This window comes from Durio zibethinus, chromosome 4 (genome assembly GCF_047325235.1).
Source record: "Durio zibethinus cultivar Kanyao isolate XHJ-2024 chromosome 4, ASM4732523v1, whole genome shotgun sequence".
Classification (NCBI taxonomy): domain Eukaryota; kingdom Viridiplantae; phylum Streptophyta; class Magnoliopsida; order Malvales; family Malvaceae; genus Durio; species Durio zibethinus.
Genome location: NC_143165.1, coordinates 3706724 through 3730075, shown reverse-complemented (window position 1 = coordinate 3730075; position 23352 = coordinate 3706724). Strand labels below are relative to the sequence as shown.

General features: G+C 36.6%; 2 protein-coding genes, 1 long non-coding RNA gene and 1 pseudogene across 7 annotated transcripts; 2 read left to right on the top strand and 2 right to left on the bottom strand.

Moving 5' to 3' along the window:
• Positions 1-10120: 10120 nt before the first annotated feature.
• Positions 10121-12455, bottom strand: SDRB (short-chain dehydrogenase-reductase B). The gene is made up of 5 exons (XM_022878624.2): positions 12159-12455; positions 11297-11456; positions 10973-11142; positions 10674-10896; positions 10121-10508 (listed from the first exon to the last, which is right to left on the bottom strand). The coding sequence occupies exons 1-5, from the start codon at positions 12348-12350 to the stop codon at positions 10354-10356; spliced, it is 900 nt and encodes a 299-aa protein (XP_022734359.1). The 5' UTR covers positions 12351-12455; the 3' UTR covers positions 10121-10353.
• A 94-nt stretch (positions 12456-12549) lies between these two features.
• LOC111287925 (uncharacterized) lies at positions 12550-15305 on the top strand. 3 transcript variants are annotated; one of them, XR_016341371.1, is made up of 3 exons: positions 12560-13324; positions 13406-13478; positions 14136-15305. It is a non-coding gene; the product is annotated as an uncharacterized LOC111287925 (long non-coding RNA). The 3 variants fall into 3 exon arrangements; XR_002690037.2 differs by having other exon boundaries at positions 12576-12911; positions 13121-13478; XR_016341370.1 differs by having other exon boundaries at positions 12550-13478.
• Positions 15306-16646: 1341 nt separating this feature from the next.
• LOC111287441 (SKP1-like protein 14 pseudogene) lies at positions 16647-17448 on the top strand (annotated as a pseudogene). Its single transcript, XR_016341369.1, has one exon. The product of XR_016341369.1 is annotated as an SKP1-like protein 14 pseudogene (transcript).
• Positions 17449-19798: 2350 nt separating this feature from the next.
• Positions 19799-22926, bottom strand: LOC111287440 (nuclear transcription factor Y subunit C-4-like). 2 transcript variants are annotated; one of them, XM_022878015.2, is made up of 2 exons: positions 22775-22926; positions 19799-20949 (listed from the first exon to the last, which is right to left on the bottom strand). In XM_022878015.2, exon 2 carries the CDS (start codon positions 20898-20900, stop codon positions 20100-20102), a length of 801 nt encoding a protein of 266 aa, XP_022733750.2. In that variant the 5' UTR covers positions 20901-20949; positions 22775-22926; the 3' UTR covers positions 19799-20099. The 2 variants fall into 2 exon arrangements, with proteins under 2 accessions (XP_022733750.2, XP_022733749.2); XM_022878014.2 differs by having other exon boundaries at positions 19799-20954; positions 22775-22908.
• Positions 22927-23352: the final 426 nt, after the last annotated feature.

Here is a 23352-nt window from a genome sequence, read left to right as displayed (position 1 = left end):
TGACACGTGGTATCAGAGCACGGTTGAGAAGTGCTAGAGAAATGGATGAGATGGCCACAAGTGGTGGACCGGATCATCAGCAGAGAATTGAGGAACTAGAGGCCGCGGTGGCCACTATGAAAACTCATATGGTGACAAAAGACCGAGTGAGGGAGATCGAGACAACCCAGCGGGAGTTGTTCGATACTCTCCACAATGTGAGCGAAGAGGCTAGAGATGCCTTGATCATTCTCCAAAAGGAGTTTGAGGAGCTCAGGGCCCAGGTGAGCATCCTACAATTGGTTGTGGCCAAATCGGGTTCGAGCTCGATGGACAGGGGAAAAAGGCCCAAGGTGCCGGAGCCTCGATGCTATGAGGGGGCAAGGGATGCTAAGGAACTTGAGAATTTCTTGTTCGACATGGAACAATACTTCCGAGCTGTACACACCAGTTTAGAGGAAGACAAGGTGACAATGACATCGATGTACCTCACAGGGGATGCCAAGTTGTGGTGGCGCTCCAAGTTTGTCGATGACGAGTGCCTGATTAAGACTTGGACGGATCTGAAGCGAGAGCTGAAAAACCAATTTTTTTCGGAAAATGTGGAGTATATGGCTCGAAAGAGACTTCGAGAGTTGGTGCAAACCAGAACGGTGCGAGAGTTCGTAAGGAACTTTTTTACCTTGATGCTAGATATTCGGGACATGTCCGAAAAGGACAAGATGTTCTATTTTCTTGAGGGCCTCAAGCCGTGGGCGAGGACAAAGCTACAAAGGTAGAAAGTGCAAGATGTGGCCACGGCCATGGCTGCAGTAGAATGCCTTCATGATTACAATGATGGCTCCTTAAAATGGAAAAATCCTCCATCAACGGGCAGTAGCTTTAACCTTGGGAGTGAGGGAAAGATCACTAGGTTGGATCGACCCTTCAGTGGAAGATCAGACAGGAGGTCCTTTGGGCGAGATAGCACCTAACCCAAGACAAACAACACGGGGATTTTCAGGCCTAGACAACCGCTAACTTGCTTTCTTTGCAAGGGGCCGCATCGAGTGGCTGAATGCCCACATCGAAGAGCTCTGAATGCCTTAAGGACCTCATCCCAAGAGTCCGCGAAATTGTCAGAGAGCGTTGAAGAAGCTGAAGAGGAGCCAGCCAGGATGGGCTCAATAAGGTTCCTCAGTGCCCTTCGTACCCAATTGAACACTATAAAGAAAGAGCAAAGTAGAGGCTTGATATACGTGAACTTGACTATCAATGGGAAAGCCACCAAGGCCATGGTGGATACGGGTGCAACCGACACTTTCATCACACCAGAAGAAGCAAAAAGGTGTGGTTTTCATATTAGTAAAGACTGTGGGAGAATGAAGGAGGTCAATTCGCCAGCCTTTGCAATCAGTGGAAGCTCAAAAAGTGTGACAACCCGATTGGGGCCATGGGAAGGGAAAGTAGACTTCACAGTCTCACCTATGGATGACTTTGATGTCATTCTCGGATTGGACTTTATGACGTTGGCTCAGGCGATCCCTATCCCCGCGGCTAGCTGCTTGTTGTTCTTAGAAAAGCACCCATGTGTGGTGCCAGCCAATATCTTGCCAAAGAGTGGGAAGAAAACGATTTCGGCTTTGCAATTCAAGAAAGGGGTAAAGAGAGGGGAACCCTCGTTTGTGGCCATGCCGATCAACAAAGAAGGGTCGGAAGTAGAACCAATACCCGATGGCGTAAAGAAAGTGTTAGAAGAATTCGAAGAGGTGATGCCAGAGATGCTACCTAAGGTTCTACCCCTCGACGAGCAGTGGACCACGAAATTGAGCTCCTCCCAGGAGTAAAACCCCCTGCTAAAGCTCCCTATCGCATGGCCCCGCCAGAGTTAGTCAAGCTGAAAAAACAGTTAGATGAGTTTCTACAAACCGGGTTCATCCGACCATCAAAGGCTCCTTTCGGAGCGCCAGTGCTATTTCAGAAGAAGCATGATGGGAGTTTGCGCTTATGTGTTGACTACAGGGCCCTGAACAAAGTCACCGTAAGAAACAAATATCCTATCCCGCTTATAGCCGACTTATTTGATCAATTGAGCCGGGCTAAGTACTTCTCCAAACTGGACCTGAGATCTGGATACCATCAGGTCAAAATCGTTGAGGGAGATGAGCCAAAAACCACTTGTGTAACACGGTATGACGCATTTGAATTTCTTGTTATGCCCTTTGGACTAACCAATGCTCCTGCCACATTTTGTACGTTGATGAATCAGGTGTTCCATGACTACCTTGACAAATTTGTAGTCATTTATTTAGATGATATTGTGGTGTACAGCTCCACCTTGGAAGAACATCAAGAACACCTACGCCGAGTTTTTGAAAGGCTACAAGACCATCAATTATATGTAAAAAGAGAGAAATACGCGTTTGCTTAGACCCAAATCCACTTTCTCGGTCACATTGTCGAACGTGGCCACATTCGAATGGACATGAAAAAGGTTAGGGCCATTAGAGAGTGGACTACACCAAAGAATGTTAGTGAACTCTGCTCATTTTTGGGACTAGCCAACTATTATAGAAGGTTTGTGGAAGGGTACTCTCACAAGACCACGACCCTCACGGAGTTATTGAAGAAGGAGCACAAATGGTGTTGGACCAACGAGTGCCAAGAGGCCTTTGAGAGATTGAAAGATGCTATTATGAAAAATCCCATCTTAGCTCTCCTTGATATTAAAAAAATTTTTTAAAGTTCAGACGGATGCATCAGATTTTGCTATTGGAGGTGTACTTTTATAACATCACCCGATAGCATTTGAGAGTAGGAAGCTAAGCGAAGCGGAGAGAAAATATACGGCCCAAGAAAAAGAGCTCCTGGCGGTGGTTCATTGCTTGAGGGCTTGGCGACATTACTTGTTGGGTTCACACTTTGTCGTGAAGACGGACAACGCAACCGTTAGCCACTTTCTCACCCAACCAAGGCTTACAGCGAAACAAGCTAGGTGACAGAAATTTTTAACGGAGTTCGACTTTCACCTTGAGCATACCGCTGGAAAGACCAATCAAGTGGCGGATGCATTGAACAGGTGATCAGAGTTGGCGGCCCTCAGAAGAATGGCCTCAATGGCAACCAGTAGAGCCACTACCGACATTCATAAGTTGATTGGAGATCATCTAGGGAAGGACCTGCAAGCCTGTGCCATCTTGAAGCTAGTGGAAGAAGGGAAATCCAAATACTTCTAGCAAGAAAATGGTGTCTTGTGGACCAAGGGGCCTCGAGTGTTTGTGCCGAGAGCAGGAGGGCTGAGACAGATGCTGATGAGGGAATGCCATGACACCCTATGGGCGGGACACCCAGGCTGGCAATGCACTTTAGCGTTATTGAAACAAGGATACTATTGGCCCCACATACGACAATATGTGATGGACTACACGAAGACTTGCCTCATTTGCCAACAGGACAAAGTTGAAAAGAGAAAACCTGCGGGCATGCTGGAACCATTACCGGTACCCACCAAACCATGGGAAAGCATCTCCCTCGATTTCATTTCGAGCCTACCCAAGGTTGGGGATCTTGAAACTATCTTGGTGGTAATTGATCGGTTCTCCAAGTATGTCACATTCATCCCCGCTCACAAGTATTGTACAGCAGAAGACACAGCTCGACTATTGTTCAAACACGTGGTCAAATATTGGGGCCTCCCTCAAAACATCGTCAGTGATAGAGATCCGAGATTCACGAGATCCTTTTGGAGGGAACTTTTCAAGATTTTGGGGTCCCAACTCAACATTTCTTCGAGCTACCATCCTCAGACCGATGGCCAAACGGAACGCTTCAATGGATTGTTGGAGGAATATTTGAGACACTTTGTCCAAGCCAACCAAAAAGACTGGCCTTCATTGTTGGACGTTGCTCAACTATGCTTCAATTCCAACAAGAGCTCTTCCACTAACAAGAGCCCATTTGAGGTGGTCACTAGACAACTACCAAGGCTACCCCACACTTTCTTGGAACAATATAGAGGAAAAATTCCGAGAGCTTTTAACTTCAACAAGGAGTGGGAATAAAACACAGAGATTGCACAAGCTTACCTGGAGAAGGCATCAAAGCGGATGAAGAAATGGGCAGACAAGAATCGCAGAGCTCAGCAATTCCAAGTTGGTGACTTGGTTTTGGTCCGACTAGTTCCAGAACAAACCAGGTTCTTAAGAAAGAGATCGCAGACTGGTGCGTAAATATGAAGGTCCAGTAAGGGTCATTTCTAAAGTGGGGAACGCTTCTTACAAAATCGACCCACCGAAGTGGATGAAGGTGCACCCAGTATTTCATGTAAGCAACCTGAAGCCTTTCCATACAGATCCTACAGATATTAACCGAAAGGAGCCAACCAGAGCCGCCATCACCATGAAGCCACCCTCAGAGCGTCGAGTCGAAGAGATCTTAGCCGGCAGGGAAACCAAGATATCTCGAAGACTAGTTCGAGAATACTTAGTGAAGTGAGAGGGCTTAAGACTAGAAGAAACCAGCTGGGAGAGAGAACACGACCTCCAGAGATTTCAAAGGAAGATCGAAGAGTTTCAAGCCAGCAAGTCGATGAGGACGTCGATAGAATAGGTGGGGGAAGATGTCATGAGCCACCCTTGTATAGGGCCATGACCGGGACTTAGGTTGCCATGAGCCACCCATGTATAGGGCCATGGTCGGGTAGATCCCTTGTACTAGGAAAAGTGTCCCCATTTCAAACATTGTAACGGTTACTGGTAGCATAGCTCTAAAAGTTCTAAGGCTCTTTAGGGGGGTGCGCCGGCAGCGTAGTGTTGGGCTGTCTCACCGGGTGCTATGCGAGCTTAGGCCACCCACCAAGGGTTGTCCCCTGGCCCTGGTGATGGTGGGAGGTCCCGATGTATGATTCTCGTTTATAATATAATTTATCCTGATTGAATGCCCGATTGTTGCCTCGATGTGTTTTTTTCTTTCTCGATGTGAATGTGCCTTGTTGTGTGTATGCTTGAGATTGACCTCGCTATATTGTGCCTTATTGTGAATGCTTGAGACTAACCATAGTGTATGGTTATTTGTTCAGATCTCGATCTATTGAAGGCTGACTTGGGTGGAAGCGTCCATTCAAGTGCCATACGGGCTAGTGCTTGTTGAGAGAAAGCTTAGTTCGTGACAGTTAGCCTCATGGCTTTTAGACATTTTCATAACTCACCTTCAGATAATAAGGGGGCGTATTTCACTTAGCTTTAGGCTCCAAGAAATCATGTCTATGAAGTATGAGCTAAGCTTTTAAAAAGATTGTCTTGATTCATATTATTAGATGCACCTTATTTTGGCATCATATTTACTAAATGCATTTTAGGGTATCAACTTTACAATAGATTATATTTAAGGTGGACAACTGAACCTGTCCCCAACGGATTTCGATTCAACTCGATCTCATAGAATCGATTTTTTTTTTAAATCAAGTTTTAGATCGGATCGGATCGGATTGGGTAATACTAAAGAAAGGTCGAGGTCGGGTTCTGGTTTGTCTAAAACCCAAACCCGACCCGACTTGATATTATATAAAAATAATTTTTAAATTAATTTTTTATTTATATATTTATATAATTATTATTTAAATATTTATATTTTAAAAAATAATATTTTATATTTTAAAAAATATTTTATTAATTTCAAGTTGGTTTCAAGTTCAAGTATTAAAAAAATAAAAAAAATTTGAATCGATTCAAATTCAAATTTGACGAATATAAAATCGAATCGAGTTAGGGTGAAAAAAATCTGTCCCGTCCCGACCCGTTGACATCCTTAAATCTATATCTTTGTTTTTTATATGAAAAAGTACCCTTTCATATCTTGTTTTTCTCACTCAACGTGTCTCTTCAGATTGTAAGAGAAATGGTGATCTGTCCTCAAAATGCAAGGTTAGGGCTTACTCAACTAACGAAAAGAGTGGGACTGTTAGATCAGCCAGATAACCCAGATGGTGAATTAATAAAATATAGGGTCTCAAGTTGCATATTTTATTAGAAACATTTTGAATAAGTTTTCCTTTTTGTTAACTAATTCTTTTTATCCTACGTTTTTATGTGCCAGTGGGATGACCCTCATGTAATTCCTGCCAATAAGACAGTTGGCAGTATCTGAGCTGTTTACTCGAGAGTTGACAAGGGTAATTTTAGCTTGCTCTGTCTTTATGACTGTTGTAAGCTATTGTGACATCGTAGCAGTAGTCTCTTAGTAATAGGTGCTACTACCAGCTTTGAAGTTACAATTATCTGGTTTTTTATAATGTGATTTCCGTCTGTGAAGAACGAATGTAGTGAAAATGTCTTTATTTTTCATAATCGAAGAGAGGTTTTTAAGGAGATCTTTTTTCTTCAATATTTAGTTAGTTGACAGACTTGATATCGTTCTCTTAGTCTTAGATTTGACTTCTTTACAGCCAAAAAGATTCCTTATTGCAAGATCAATTGGTTTTGTCATATGCATGCACAGAACATATGAGCATGTGACTGCAAACTTGTGATTAATTAATTACTGCATTTGCTTATGTATTCACCTGTTTATCTATATGCATTCATGTAATTGCATGTAAGAGCTTGCATGGAGTAGTTTGAAGCACTGAGCAAGCCACTTGGGTTGAATTAAGCCCTAGCCATGCATATATATTATCTTTACACACACGTACATATGCATGTATATAAGAAAGAGGAAGAAAGAATGTCTGCCCCTGCTGAAACTAGTTATAATTTGCAAATTACATTTTGCTGCTCTGATATTCACATGGGATTAATATTAACTTCCTCTGTAGCTTAATCATTTAATTACCTGATGGCCTGTTTGAAATTGATGTGAAAGAAGTAGGATGAAGTTTTTACTGTAAAATCCTACTTTTATATTACGGATTACTGAATTCTTAACATGTAAAATTGTATTCTGCTACCATACTATAGGAAAAAGCCTAGTTTCACCAACAAATTTGTTTCAATCAGAATAGATATACTTCACCTTTCCTGTGTTTGTTATTGATCCATGTTTCCATATATGGTTGAAGTAAATAACAGCTAAAGAGGTGCCTGCCTTTATGGTATCTGTGAGTGTACGATTTTTGTTTGTTCAACAGTCAGGGAGATGCTTTTTCTTTTTCCTTTTAGGTATAAAGATGAAAGATATGTTTAATTTTTCTAACCTTTTAACTTCAATTAAAATTATGATGCTTGGTGTTCATGCAGTACATCGAGGAGACTGAAGAGCTTGCAATAAATGCTTTGAAAGACAACAGGGACATGCTGGATATGATGGCAAAGGAACTGTTGGAAAGTCAAGGATAACCGGATTGGTATGCTAGCATACACCTATTCCATATATTAGTTGAGTTAATTTCAGACAGTTCCTCTGATTTGTTGTCACTGATAATTTTTTAATATCCTTGAGATCCACTCTTAGAATAAATCATAGTCAGTTCAGCCCTTTAATCAACTGGTTTATTGTGTCCTTGATCCTCTATACTTTGCTTTCAGTCTCTTTTCTTGCCTTCTTAAGTTTTGTGGAAACTGCTAATTCATGGATGCAGTTCACCAGCTACATCTTCATGTCACATGGTGTATGCTTTCTACCATATGATCGTAGTAAATGCCATGATTGCTCATTCTCAAAGTGTACAGTTGACATCCTATCCCTGAAATTACCTGTATAAAAACAATATGCAGCACTTGAAGCAGAAAGAAAAGACTTGAGATTATAGGAATTATGTTAGGAAAGTGAGGGGGAAAATAGTGTGTGAAGTACGTTACTACTAATAATCATGTTCTTAACTATTATATGATGGTAGTAAAACACTTCATGAGATGAGATTGATCATACTGCATTGTGTCCTGTAGACCTCCTGAGATCAATACATGTATTTCCATTATAACCACATTCTATACCCACTGTGGCAACTCTTATCTTGTATTTAGTGATAAACTTTCTGTTGACATCAGTTTTACAATCTTAGTTGTGAAATGCAATTGGCCTATTATATTGGTTAGATCTCTCTGTCTACTGTCTAGGTGCTTTATCACAAGCACATAACCATCCTCAATAAACATTAAATTTTCAGGTAGTGGTGAAAATAAATTGACCTTTGCTCAAAACTTACTAGGTTCCTGTTGAAAATGATCACTGAACTTTTGCAGTTGATTTGGTGAGAGAATGGTATTTAAGTTAAAGTGACCAGCTGCTCACATAAAAAAGAAGACCAAATTTGAAATCACTAATCACATATTTTACTGCTATTTTGACCATGTGGATGCATCATTGCGTTGAGTGGTTTTTTTTTTATAGTGTGCATGATTTTCACTTTATCTTGTGTTTTTTTTTTTTTTTCAAATCATGGAGATTATGCAAGAAAAGTTCATTCCTTCTTTAAAATGAATTAGCTTCACAAATTAGAGTACGAGAAAATTAGTTATAGAGGGAGATCTCAAAATGCTATCAGAAGCATATACCAGAAAATTCTTTACAGTATGTTGAATGTTGAAATTATGCAAATTATACCAAATGGCAAAGGCCAGCCCTTAGAAAAGGGCAATTCTATTTAAATACACTCTGCACTAGTCTAGTTGACCATGATTACTAAATTATGACATGTTAACAGAATTAAGGTTGGGAGATTACGTCCATCTCTAAGTAAATTCTAAATTATTTGGCATCTGTCATGGGCTGTTGTATCACCTATGGAACTCCTACAACTTGGCTCTAGATTTTTGTTATGCACCTTGCTAAACATCTTGAGTTGTTTCTTCTTGCAGGATGTTGAAGAGAAAATGAAGGGACTCTCTCCAGTGATGTTTGAGGATTTTGTCAAGCCATTCCAGATCAACTTGGATGAGGTATTTTTATTTGCATTTTAACAACTATGATAATTCATCACAGATTTGAGAAGATAAGGATAAATATTAGTTCTTTAGCATGTCTAACGCAGCTTTTATATGGACATCATTCTTTGAAACATCTGCTCGTGTAGGCTAATTAAACTGACCTTCCCTTTGCTGGATTTATCATTTAGGATTGCATGACTTAGTTGTTTATGATTTTTTATTCCTCTTTTTGTCCAAGTTGCTTGTCCCTTTGTCAAACTCACTTTTCTAATGAAATATTCTTTGCTTAGTGTTGAATCAAATTTGACTTCACTTATTGAACTTTCTTGTTAAATTTCCCATGAGGGACCATTGCCTCCTAATAATCGCTTACGATATCAACCACTGGACATATATCCTGCTCCCCTTCACAGATCTTAATTGGCCTATATTTCAGTGACAAATCCTGGCATGTGAGTCTTTTGGTTCCTTTGGTTGTTGGATGTCAAGGGGCTCGAAATCCTGCCTCACCTCCTAAATTTCCATAAGCATATCTCATAACCTTGGAATTTTGAAGGTTGCTTGAGTTATTATATACAAACAGGCATCTTTGCTTTGTCCTTTGCAAAAGCTTGCTAATTAGGATGTTCATGGTCATGATTGAATTCGGTTAGATTTTTTAACAAATTAGAATCTTGATTGCTAAAATTTAGTTGAAGATCTTGATATGCATTGGCTAGCCAGTTCCAAACAGTTGATATCATCATGGAAGAAAATCCTGGAATTTAGATGTATTGTCTGCAATGAGGCAAGCATCATATTTAAATGTATTCTTTTAGTGTAGCTTGGTTGTATTCTTTTTGTTTCCTGAATTGTAGACGGTAATTTTTCTTAAAGCTTTTGTCTATTCCCATTCAGATTTATTTGTGAATCTTATTCTGTATAGCAGTTTACATGCAGAAATAGAAAATATGAAAACTTGTATAAGTCGAGTCTTTAAATGAAGAAAAAGTATTTTTTTTTTAGCCATTTTGCTCTCTGTTTTTTTTTTTTTTTTTTTTTCTGCTATGATCCTCGGGATTGTGTGGAGGCGGTTGGTTGCTTGTTTGATCCCTTATTCTAGAACTAAGCCAGTAGCTTGGCCACTCTTATGAACACAAAAGTTAATACAGATATCTGATATTTCATGATGATATGTGATCTTTTTTACTTGATAATTAGATCCGCAGGGAGATATGATTTATTATATATAGATGCTGTTTAGGAAGCACCAACAATGCTTTAGATAACTGTGACAACGTTCAAACTAGAGCATTGACAAGGATAAAGAAAAGCTGAAACATGTGTTACATTCCTCAGAACTGAAATAAGTAGCGTTTTCCCATATCATGAAAGCTTGAGAAGACTTTATTCAATGGCTTGGTAAAGCAGTTCTACTTGATGAAATGACTACTTTTAGAGGTTCCTAAAAGCCCTCTCACGAAATGTTCACATATGAAAACTATAGTTTTAGTTATATGTTGAAGCATTTATATGATCACTCCATGGTGTTGGTTTACAGCTTGCTGGTTGGAACTCCAACTGGTTTATCTCTAGATCTCTTTTCCACTGCCCGAGATATCTGCTTGACCCCCTCTTTTGGTAGATCGCGAGGCCTGCTCAGCCAATATCCTCCATCAACTATTAGGGTAGTTCCATTCACATATTTACCTTCAAAATGCACATGTACAAGGATTCAGCAAGAAAAAAGATACATTTTTACATGATAATACTGTTATATTCATCTGTGAATTAAGATTTAATAACAGGGTCTCTAATTTGCAGATGGATATTGGTGATGGCAAGATAACAAAAAAAAGTATCAAAGAAACTCACCAGCATCTGAAACAAGGTACAGAGCTGCCATAGCAATATCCCATTTGTCCCCTATTTTATACAAAGGCATGTTCTCTCGAGATTTGCTTCTAATCTCATCTGGTGCAAGTTTACTCATGCCAGGAGTATCACCGATGGGGCCAGGGGCAATACCATTGACTCGAATATCATAGTCAGTTCCCCATTCAAGTGCCAAGCTTCTGGTAATGCTATCAACAGCTGCCTAACAGAAAGAAAACACTGCAAATAAGAATAACTGAGTAAAATATTCATCAGCGGAAGAAATTTATGCAACAAACCTTGGCTGCAGAGACGTGTATTTGATACCATGAAGCTGTATAATGTAAAGTAGCACTAATGTTTAAAATTGATCCAACCCCAGATGAGCTCCTTCCATGTCCTCCCTTTTTGAGATAGTTGAGTGCTTCACGGCACATTGTGAACGTTCCAACGGAATCAATATCCATAACTGCATGTGTCAGATAAGAAGCAAATCTCAAACAAATCCAGCTAAAGCTTCAAAATGCTGTGGAACTTAAAAATTGGTCTCATCAATAGACAATGTTATTAAAAATTAGATGACCATTTTTACATTGCAAACCTGTTGAAAAGCCAGAAAGTACCTGTTCGAAACCCATTAGGGGATAAATCCTCAGCAGAGACAAGAAAATTGCCAGCAGCAGCATTGACAAGAATGTCAATGTGGCCAAAATGCTTGAAAGTTGACTCAATAACTCTTTTAGCATCTTCTTGCTTGCGAACATCCCCCTCAAAGCCAACGGCCTTTAAAAACAATGCAAAATACAGCAAGCCAAACAAATAATGGATCAATAACCATCACGTAAAGAAAAAGCAATTGATTCAGTTGAATGGATTTTATGTAACAAAGTGAGCACTGAGCACCCAAACAATTTTACTTTTGTCCATTAGGGCTGCTGCATAATTTTTTTTCCTCTTTCATTATTGATCAGACTGGCTGCAACTATCAATTTTTTTAGCAACCAAAGAAATACAATTTGGCCACTAAAGGAAAACAAAATCAACAGAGCATGCAACAGAGAGAAAGAACAACAAAAAGATATAACTATGACAACTTATGATGTGTGTATTAGAAATTATCAAACCTTATGTGCGGCATATGACAAATTCACATAACAATAATATATTGATATTTATATGCAATGTGTGATTAACTTGTAGATCTCCACTTCAAATTGGGATCGATGGGATCAAATAAGACTACTTCCCATTGTGCAATTGAAGTTCACACTTAAAAGAAAAAAAAAAAAAAGAATAATTGAATTCTGAGAACAAGAATCAGGCATGGATTTGGTGCATGTAAATATAAACAAAAAAAAATGAAAGAAAGTGAAGTGAATAGAGATGGGATAAAAAGCAGAGGCTTATCTGACAACCAAAAGCAACAGAAAGGAGATAAAAGGTGTTGTGAATTAAGAAAAATAGAGGATATAATAATATAATTACTTGAATCCCAAGGGATTGAAGAGCAGAGACAGCAGCATCAAGGACTGATTTGCGTCGACCCATGATAGCAACAGAAGCTCCATGTTTCCCAAGCTGTGTTGAAATCTCAAAACCAATGCCTGACCCTCCTCCTGTTATCAAAACCACCTTTCCTTTCACTATATCTGCCTTGAATGGTGACTCCATTGCCATTCCTCTTTTTCTTCCTTTTTTTTCCTTTCCTTTTTCTCAGTGTTCCAAATCCCCACACGTAATTACATTCATTTTCTCCAGTTCCAAACCAAAAAATAAAATACCCGACCAACAAAAATTTATGTGTGGGCTCAAAATCATTCACAAGTGTCATTTTCAGTTACTAGTAATTTCTTACCTTCACCAAAAAGACACCGTTTTGATATTATTTTCCTCAAAAAAAAAAGGGAAAGACAAAGCTGCATTCATACGACATCGTTTTTCGGCTGTTTCAATTTTGTTTTCGTTTCCTTTCCTGATCCTCGACGAAAAAAAAAAAAAAAAACTAAAATCAAATTTTCCAGGAGAAATTATTGGGTTTTTTTTTTCTTCCCAATTCTCAGAGGTTTCTCTCACTTTCTCTTCAACCAACCAGTGAATTTACCATGGATAAGGAAGGACAAGAACAAGAAAAATCTCCAACTCTAGCTGACAAAAACTTCCTTCTTTTCTTCAAACCCAATAGAACCCCTAAACCCACTACTCTGATTCCCAAACTCTCAAAAAGACCATACTGAGATCGTATGTCTTAAGACAGGCCTTTTTAGAACACTAAATAATAAATAATTAAATATGCTCCTTTTGAAATTGTTACTCATTTACATTATTATTTTTTAGTTTTGTTTTGGATGGCCCCTGCATTTTAATTGTTTTCTTTATTTTTTTTATTTATAGGTTTTTCAGAAATTATTTGAACTCAACTTTCATTTTAATTTGCCTATAATTTCCAGGGCCTTCAATCCTTCCATCCGATCCCAACCTCAACCTGGGGCGAGAGTTTAAGATGATAATACTTGGAATGGGAAAAAGGCTTGATTTTCAGCTGTTTGGTTGTTAGTGAATGCAGTTAGAGAAGCTATATACTGTGATGCTAAAGAACTGTTGGAAGCCTTGATGGTTGTAATTAAGGATGAGATGTACAAAAAATTACCATAGTAAGGCTCCTGGACACTCCTCCATTGAATTTTGAAATTACTGAGAAAACTTGGATGCTAACTAGCTTGATGACATGGAAGTTTGACTAAAATTCAGTGATTAACCAGCGAGTATGAGAAGACTGCACATGGCCCTGATAAGCCCCTGATCTAGGTATGACAACTTTAAAGAGTTATTATACCAACCTATGATTTCCATGTCAATAGAAACTTTTTAACCTTGAACTGTGTCATGAGCCTGCTTTGATGCAGAATAGGAGATACAAACTGCTTTGAGAAGGAGCAGCACAATATTAAATTTTGAATCTCTACCATGACTCTTATTAGTTTCTCGACCTTTTCTTTCTTTGCAACAATTAGCATTGTTTATGTTAAATTTACCATTGGGTTGCTTAGATGCTGCAAGAAATGCTTTTTCCTCGCAGGTTTTGTTGGGTAGGTTGGTTTCTTATTAAAATAAATATTTATTTCTTCATACATTTTTCTTTTGACATTTCCCTCTTATTCTTTAAACATGGATGCAGAGATTGTCACCTTTTACGTTTATTATTAGAAGAGCTTGAAGTGAAGGCTGCAGCCTTTCATTCATTAAAATCACAGGCTCTATGACCTTTTATAGTGCAGCATTTTAAATCTGGACGACTTTCTGTACTGCTTGCACTAATGTTGCTAGTCGTGGTTTAGACATTCCTACTGTTGATCTTGTCATAAATTATGATTTTCCAAGGTTCTATTAATTAAGGAATTTTCATAATTGTTAGCTTCTTTAAAGTTTGCTTGGGCACTATAATTTACCTTCCATCTATTTCAGGTAGCCTAGGGACTACGTTCATCGTGTTGGGTGAACTGCAAGAGCTGGCAGAGGATTGGCTGTGAGCTTTGTTACTGAGGTGAGTATGAAGTGGTAGTTGACATTGAAACTGTCTTTTTGCGTGGTTTTTGGAGTGCTGCTGCACTCTGAACACCAATTTACAAAGGTTTCTCTATAAGTCTTAAAGAATACTAACTTTAGAAATTAGAATTATCTAAGGACTTGGCTACTCCATTCCCTGCCTGCCAGGAATTTGACTGTTTGCTTCAAAATTATAAAGACCTTAGGTTACTAATTTTTTTTTTTTTTTTTACATATACAATGCACCGAAGGGGATAGCATGCTCCTTTGCATGTGTTGTATGCCTTGAAGAGGAGTGTCATATCCATAGAACAATCCGTAGCTGACATTCCATGCATGTTTCCTGTGATATCTGCTCTATATGTGGGGACTGCAGAAATTCTAACATAGATTCAGAACTTACTGACAAAAGGGTGTCTGTTACCTTCACTCTTCTCTATTATCCTCCTCTCAATGCCAATTCATTTAATGTAAAGAATTTGTTTTAATGTCCTCATATATAAAGAATGTAACATGGTTTATGGATTGTCTTCTCTTTTTCTGATCTTCTAGAGAGGCTTTGAGGAGTATGAGTCCTCTAGTTCTTCATTTGCGTGCTTGCGTTGGTTACTAGAGTAATGTAATTTTGGAGAATGATGTCGGATCTTTTTCATGAAATAGAAGCTGAATTGGGAAAACAATTGGAAATTTTTGAATGCAAAGAGAAAGGTATGACCAGTTAGATTCTTCTTTTGGGTGGTTTTTTCTGTTTGAATTTCAGATTTAACATTTAGACAACTGTCACAAGTCAGCCTTGGTAGGATTGGCTGTGTGAAGTGCATATGCAATTGCATGTAATGCTCTTAGGTTGAGAATAGATGGTAAATCCTGTTAGAACTGTGCCATAAATGGTTTTAGGAAGCAGAGTTTGTGCTACTGAACTAATTATGTTGAGAGAGAGAGAGAGGAATAAATCAAAAGTATTGGGTATGTTATGGAAGATAGTATGAAATTGGCTGGCAGGTAGGTATGTAATGCAAAACGTGTGGCAACAATGAAGAAGATTGAGGAGAAAGTTTAAAAAAAAAAAAAAAGGATTATTGAAGAAAAGGAGAAAAATAAGTTATATACTCTCAACACAAGCCTTACCATTTCCACTGCAACAATGGTAAGCTCCACTCCTTTTTTGTTGTTTTTGGTCCAGGAGTTGCTTGCTTGTTTGGTTCCAATTATATGAATAACTACAGACCGTATACATATAACTTGAGTTCAATAAAGTTTTTTATTTTCACTTTTGAACAAAAACAAGTCTACCCATTGAAGTTATAACAAATCTTTCCAACTCAAGCTTCATATTGTAGCTTTAGCTTTTATTTTTCTATGCATATTTGGACATTTTTATTTATTATAGTATTTTTCATTACAAATACCAAACACTTAAAAAATTTTAATCATTTCTGCCACTTTCTACTTTTTCAACAACAATATATAGGATTAAGCATTATTATAAATTCAGTAATTTATATATTTATATCATGTAAAATATTAAAATTTGTGTATTTATATTATATTTTACATAAAAATTAAGTATTATAATTTATATTGATACGAAAATATAAAATATATTTTTTTATTTTATTAAATTCGTATATAGGTATTACTAAAATTTTAAATTGTATCACGTTCATATTCATTTTTTGTACTGTATTCATATCATGTTTTTATATCATATTTTAAATTATCAAATTTACGTTATGGTGTGAAAGTAATGTAAACAGAATCATACCTATTATGTGTTTAATCTTTTTCAATTAATAAAATTAATTAGTGGTATGATTAAGATTATCGATAGGATATATTTAAATGCAAAAACAACAATGCACAACAAAATTAATTGTAATAAGAAAAAGATATCATTAAAAATTATAAGTATTAAAATTTTAAAATTATATACTATTTATAATATTAATAAATAATTAAAAATTATTAAATTATTTTATGTCAAATAATAATTTTATTAATAAATAATTAAAAATTAATAAAAATAATAGTGATATATCAAATAATATTTTTATTTTTATGTAGTTATTTATTTTTAATTAACTCATTAATTATAAAAAATTATAAAATTTATTTATTATTTTATGATATGATAATAAAAATAAAAGAAAAAAAAATTTAAGCACTTTTTTTTACGTAATCAAAAATTGAAAGGCCAAAAATATATATTAATTACGTGGACAGCGTTTCTAAATGCATCATTTTAGCGCTTTTTTTTTTGAAGAATAATAATACAATATAAAGTTTTTGTGCTTCTGAATAATAAAATAAAACCTTAAATTGGAATAGAAATTCTAAACAAAACCAAATTAGTACCAATTATTTATTTATTTATTTATTTATTTTCCCCAAACGACGTAAACAAATTGACCACTATAAATACCCGTCACCTCTTAGTCTTCCCCACCGGATCGAAATCAAAGAATCAAAAGTTTTCTTCTCGAAGTCTCCAAAATCCCAATCCGTAACCCTAATACTCTCTTTTTTTTTTTTCTCCAAAATGTCAACGGCCATCGCCAAGACGAAGAAAATCACCCTTCGGACAGCCGACAATCACGAATTCGAAGTGGATGAAGCCATTGCCATGGAGTTCGTCGCTGTCAAGACGTTCTTCGACGAAAACCCTGACGCCACCGAAGCACCCATTCCACTCCCCAACGTCTCGTCCAAATGCCTCTCAACCATCATAGAATACTGCAAATCCCATTTAGCCTTCCGTGCCCGCGGCAGCTCCTCATCCGTCGAGGACGAAACCAAGGCCTACGATGAAGAGTTTGTCAAGGCCCAAGACAATGAGTCGCTGAAGGAGATGATTTTGGGCGCTAACTATCTGAATATCAAGGATCTTCTTGATATGTTGAATCAAGCCGTGGCTGATAGGATTAAAAATAAGAGTGTGGAGTATGTGAGGAGGTTTTTCGGAATCGAGAACGACTATACGCCGGAGGAAGAGGCAGCGGTTAGGGCACAGAATGAATGGGCGTTCGAAGGTGTCGATCCTGACGATGATTGATGATCGGGTTACTGTTTTACAAGGTTCATTTATTAGTAATTTCTCTTTTTATTTTTCCATTTTTATAAAATCTGCGTGGTTTGGGATTAAAATCCTAACAATGGTATATTACTTGACTTAGGGTTTATCACCTTTATATGTTAATGCTATGTTTTTAATCCATCTTTTCCTTATTATTAATTGCTTGATTGGGTGAAGCCATTATAAGCGTTTTTCTTAAAGAGTAAGAGGCAAACAATGCAGAGTTAATGTCAGGTGTTTAGCTGATTAAGGCCCAACTTTGCATTTTGATTACAAAACATGTCTATACTTGCTTCTAGGGTTCTATGATTGAGACTAAATATCCCAAAACGTTTTTTGTAGTCGCTATGTTTATCTTGTTTAGCATTGCCATTATGATCAAATTTGGCGATAGCAATTTACTCTAATGGTTATTGATGCTTTACCTTGGCATTTATGACATTTTAGCCTTTAGACCTATAGCTTTCCTTCCCTTAGCTTCTTGCAGCATGTTTGCTGAACTTTTAGCTGCATACTTATGATTTGAGGAATGCAACAATTCATTAGAAATTAACTTTATGTCACAGTGGCTTATGATCATAAAAGTTTGGTAATCGGTAGATTTTCTTTTTCTTGGTTGGTGTATCACTTATTCTTTTCGGCCAAAGAAACAGTGAATCTCATTTCACAAAGAGATTGTTACAAGACCATACAAGAATTGAACAAAACTAATCACAGAAACCAATCAGCTAACTCGAAGAAATACAAAAACACTATGACACATGGTGGGGCAGGAAGCCCATCCTTATCCAGAATAAGCAAATGAAAGGATGAGAGCTTATTCACACAATTAACCATGCTCATCCCCAATCTTGCATATTTTGCCACCCAATCTATAGCTAAATTTGATGTGTGTTTAATCAAGGATAGCTTGGTATACAGGAAACTTTCCCTCTGCCTTTTGAAATCACTATGAACAAGAACAATCTGCCAGTGTTGCTATCTTACTGGCTTCAGAATATTATCATCTACAATTTTTGCATCTCCCTGCTTGCTTCCACTAGATTTATAAAGAGACGTGTAGAACTCAGTAAATCTCCTTTTAATTCTAGCCTCACCCTCCATTACTCTCTTTCATTTGCCTCTGTCTAGTAACCTTCTGTCTCCTTCAACTTACCTTCTGCCTCCACTATAGACATCTTTTGTTCCATATTGCCACAACCTTGCATATGTGCTGTGGTTTTCTCCATTTCTTCAACAGCCTTTCTGAGCATTAGACCCATATTATATTATATATGTCCCTCCATTTCTCTATTTTAAATTTTTATCGAACTTTTTTCGTTCTTTTATATATCATCTTTCTTTCCAAACCAGGTAACCTTGGTTTATGGTATACAACTAACTGTTAAGCTCAGTGGTAGTCGAGTAGATTTTTTTGTACAGAGGTAAACGTTCCATCTGGCAGAGCAGATGTCTGATCAAAAAAGAAAGTGTTATTTTAAAAAAATTATACTTGCGTGATTAGTCACATGAAATTAATTTATGAAACATAGAAAAAATTTCATGTCATCATTAATTTTTTATTCACAGCACAGCACATGCCGTTTTATCAATAACACAAAATTTTAAGTTTAAAATGTTATTTTATTTATATATTTATAAAAAACCATATTTTTTTTCTTTTTACATTGATGGGATAATTATCACTCAAATTTTTTGAAGTAATATCGTACACCTTTATTTTGATGAGTCAAAATTCTATTTCATGCACTGCTTCACACCTAGTATGTGAGCTTGTCCACAAAGGCGTGGCACAACTTGTGTTGGATCTTGATCAAGAATTTTCTAGCCGATTGGATCCGAGAAAATATTTTAATATTAAAATATTATTTTAATTTACTTTTAATTTTAAATATATTTTTAAATATTAAATATTAGTATAATTTTTTTTTCATATTTTGAAAATAAATTTAAATAAAAGAATCTAAACAATCATAATTGAATCGAACTTTGAACAAATCTTTAGAAATGTTAGTAGGAATCCAATCCATGAATATTAACCTATTTGTATATTACATGAAAATTACCTCATTATCTTTTTAGTAACAGTGTTAACCAGGTACCATGTTTAACAGTTTTTTTTTTTTTTTTTTTTTGCCAATACCAGTTTATTAATTCAAGTATCTCATTACCGATTCCCACTCAACTTTTATCTTATAATGTTATAGATGTTATAAATTTATAACTTTTTTTTAAATTGCAAAAAATTTATTGGCAGTGAATACTTTCTTCCTCATAGATGTTATAAATTTATAATATTATTTTTATAAATTTCCAAAATTTCTTGACATTGTACGCAGTTTTTCTTCAAAACTTAAAAACCCTACAAGAAAAGGATGAAAACTTAGAACTTACAAATGCCTTGAGGAAAGTATGGCGCCATCTCTTGTCAATTACAACTTACAAATGCCTTCTAAATCTCTTTTGAAGCTTTGAAGCTATACTCACTCCCCAACAATCATGTGCTCTGTTGATTATAAAAAAAGAAGCTATACTCAATCAACCTAATAATGTAATATTTCAAGCAAAAATGCTTGGAAGAAGCACCCCGAGCAACAAAAATCATAAACCAAACGCCAAACCCAAATCCAATCCACCTTAAAGACGTCATTCATTGAAACTGTCATCTTCCACTTTCAATGTTACAGCTTCTGCCTAACCTACGATTACAACCTAACTACAGATAAACCAGTGCTAGATTTAATTTCTGACTATAAGAAATGTACTGCAACAAACCAACTACAATGTATTGGCGCTCCTCCCCTTCTCAGTCAAGACTCACTTTGCTGCTGTTGAGATTGCTGCTGCTGTGGCTGATCGCGGGGCCACGGCACGATTGCCATGGGTGGTCGAGGCTGCTGGCCTGTATACAATGCAGCTTGATCAATTGGCTTTCCCATTATCCCAGTGGGCCCCACAGGATGCTGTGGAACATAGTAATATGGAATATCAGCAGGTGAACCAACTAATGGAATAGTGGCCTTGGTGACCCCAAGTCCCTCCTCTTTCAACTCATCCCTAGGGATAATATCAACTAAGAAATCAAAGACATCAGTCCTTGAAATGGCAGCTGCAATATCATTCTTCTGTAGTGTCCTCCTTTTGTTCTCTTCTGTATGGATCCAAGAGCGTAAAGTCAGTTCCAAGATGAACAATTCACAAGCTTTTGCAAAAATAACAGGAGCCTCTGCTGATATCATCCGCACATCTTCATCCGCTTTCATTATCTTTTTGATCCGGGCAAGTGGGAGACTGTGATTCCTGAAGTCTTCTGTTCGCCCAATTTCTTGCATTTGGTTGGCCCAGAAAATTTGAAGCTGCTGTTGTTGCTGCTGTTGTTGGTGATGGAAGTGCTGAGCTTGTTGGTAGGCAAATTGGTGTGTAGAACCAGAGAAAGTAGTCGGAGGCTGAGTTGGTGAGGGGACCATTACTGCTGGTGTGCCAGAACCAACCATCGGAGTATTTTGGTAAGGACCAGTAGAATAGCCCATCTGCCCAGCACCAGGTAAAACGCCCATAACAGGCTGTTGCCGTTGCTGCTGCTGCTGTTGTGTTTGTTCTGATTGATCCATGGTAATTTTACAGAAGATCCCTTTGCCCTTGTTCTATCTTCTCACTACCCTGTGCTATTACAAATAAAGACAACAAAGTACATATCAAGCAGATAAAAGTGTAATGTTTCTAACATATATTATTCAGACCACCATTTTCAGGATTCTATACAAAAAATACACAAACAGTAAGTAAACAACTTGGAAGAAGAACAGCACGAATTGTATCTCTTTTATGGTTTTACCACTACGACAACAAGATGCATTGCTCCTTGATGATACCCAAGGGCATAAGAATCTCAAAATCTACAATAAATTTTATAGGGCATTAATATCAAATGAAAAACAAGACTAAAAATCCCTAAGTTGATACATCATTCATGATAAAATAGACAGACCGACTCGCTGCAGATGCATATATTAATGTTTTCCCTCACTATCTTTCAAGCCTCAATCCTATCAAAATAAATGAAACTTTGAAGGGGGCAGGAACTACTGAACAGGAGTAACTTAAAGCATATTGGGATAAGTTGAACTTCAATGGTATCTGTGTTTAACCAACAAGGAGCTCCTCCTCCCCTCAACCCTGCAATGCCTTTTCTTTTATTTAGTTCAAAAATTAGCTTTGACATAACACATAGGCATACAAAACCAACTGGATAGGGTGGCTCAGAAGAAGAATTAATCTGAGCTGCTTAGGTGGTTGTTACTGATACTAAAGTCTTTCTATTTAAAACATTGGAACAGATACATTATTAGCATATTTGAAAAAACCATAAACCTATTCTCCTTTTACTTGAGTGTTTTATGTAGACTATTTAGCTAATTCATTCACAATCATAAGTGTTTCTACCGTAATCTTAAGAGAAAAAGGCACATTAAATTGCTTAAAGTGGTTATCATGTTATTTTTCCACTAGTAAGTGACTATTACTGACTTTAGCTCCAACACAATACAGGCAAAAAAGAAATTCATCAAATCCTTGTGATAATACAAGTATTTGCATCCTTGAGTGTATGCAAGTATATCTAAAGTGGAAAATTCAACAACATTTTCAGTTTGAGGAACCAAAACACTTGAATATCTACATCTGAAGAATTTATTATAGCTAAAAAAGAAATCATTTTCATTTTTTTTTCCTCAATTTCTTTTCATCCTCACCCCCCCCCCCCCCCTTTTCCTTTTCAATAGGCAAACAACAAAGAAAGACAGCAATTAAGATATGATTAACCAACTTTGGAATTCACTTTGACTAAAAATAATTTTCGATTCTCAAAAAAACCAAACAATTTCATTTCATTACTGTTTAAAATTTGAAAAGAAAATATAATCAAGGACTTGAAAATCACTTGCTCATTCCAACCTGCACTCATAATTGAGAATTAAATTACTTTAACAAGATCCTAAAATACAAATTATTCATTAACCTTAAAGCTGAATACTTTTAAACTCAGCAATTGAAATGCATCAGCAGCCTAATGCAATTTTAATTCATAGCAGAGAAATTAAAACAAATAATAAAAGCCCCACACTTTTTTTTTTTTTTCATGGCTAAATTACGCTGAATTTTTAGAAAGAAAACCATGCATGCCATCACAAGTAACTAAACTTCTGACTCAAACTATAACCCCAGCTGCTCTGCTTATTAACTAACAACTGATAACAAACTTCTTTTTTCAAGAAAAAAAAAAACCGTCTTTAGAACAATAATTACTGAAGTTTTGAACTTTTTTTTATTGTTTTAGCTTAGGATTATTGGTCAAAACAAACCCAAACCAATACAAAAGCCCAAAAAAGATTTTTTTTTTTTCTATTTGGTTCTTTCCCACCAACCAAACAAGAGAGCAGTAAAATCAGAAAACGAAAAAAAAAAATTAACAGTTACTAAAATTTACCTGTAAATCATCTTCCCTCTTGCAGCTGAATCTTCTCAGAAACCAAAAGAAAAAAAAAAAAAACCAAGAGAGAGAGTACAAGAAGGGAGGGACAGTGAGAGGTTTCGACTGTAAATAAACGAAAGAAATAAACAAGAGAAAAAGTGTTTGAATTTTGAAAGAGACGTTGAAGGATACGTTTCGATGAGTGAGAATCCCGACTCTGGGCAGTATTTTTCTCATTCCACGTGTCCAATATTAAATGGAAGTACGACTCAGTTTGACTCTATTATTAAAATACGCATGAAATAAGGAAAATTTATTGAATTTGGAAGCCAATAGAAACTGACAACTCATCCCTCATCACTTGGTTGCTTTTGCCCTTGACCTTTTTCAAATTTGGTCCAGCTTCACAATTAAATTCATTATAATGAAAAAGGTTAAAAAAATTATATATTACAAATATTTTTATGCATATTTTACAATTAAATTTAAATAAAATATTTTAAATTAATTTAATAATATTCAAGCCAAACTTATGCTTGAAAATTTTTATTCAAGTAATGAGAAGAATTAAGTTTGGGAAAGCCATACAATCC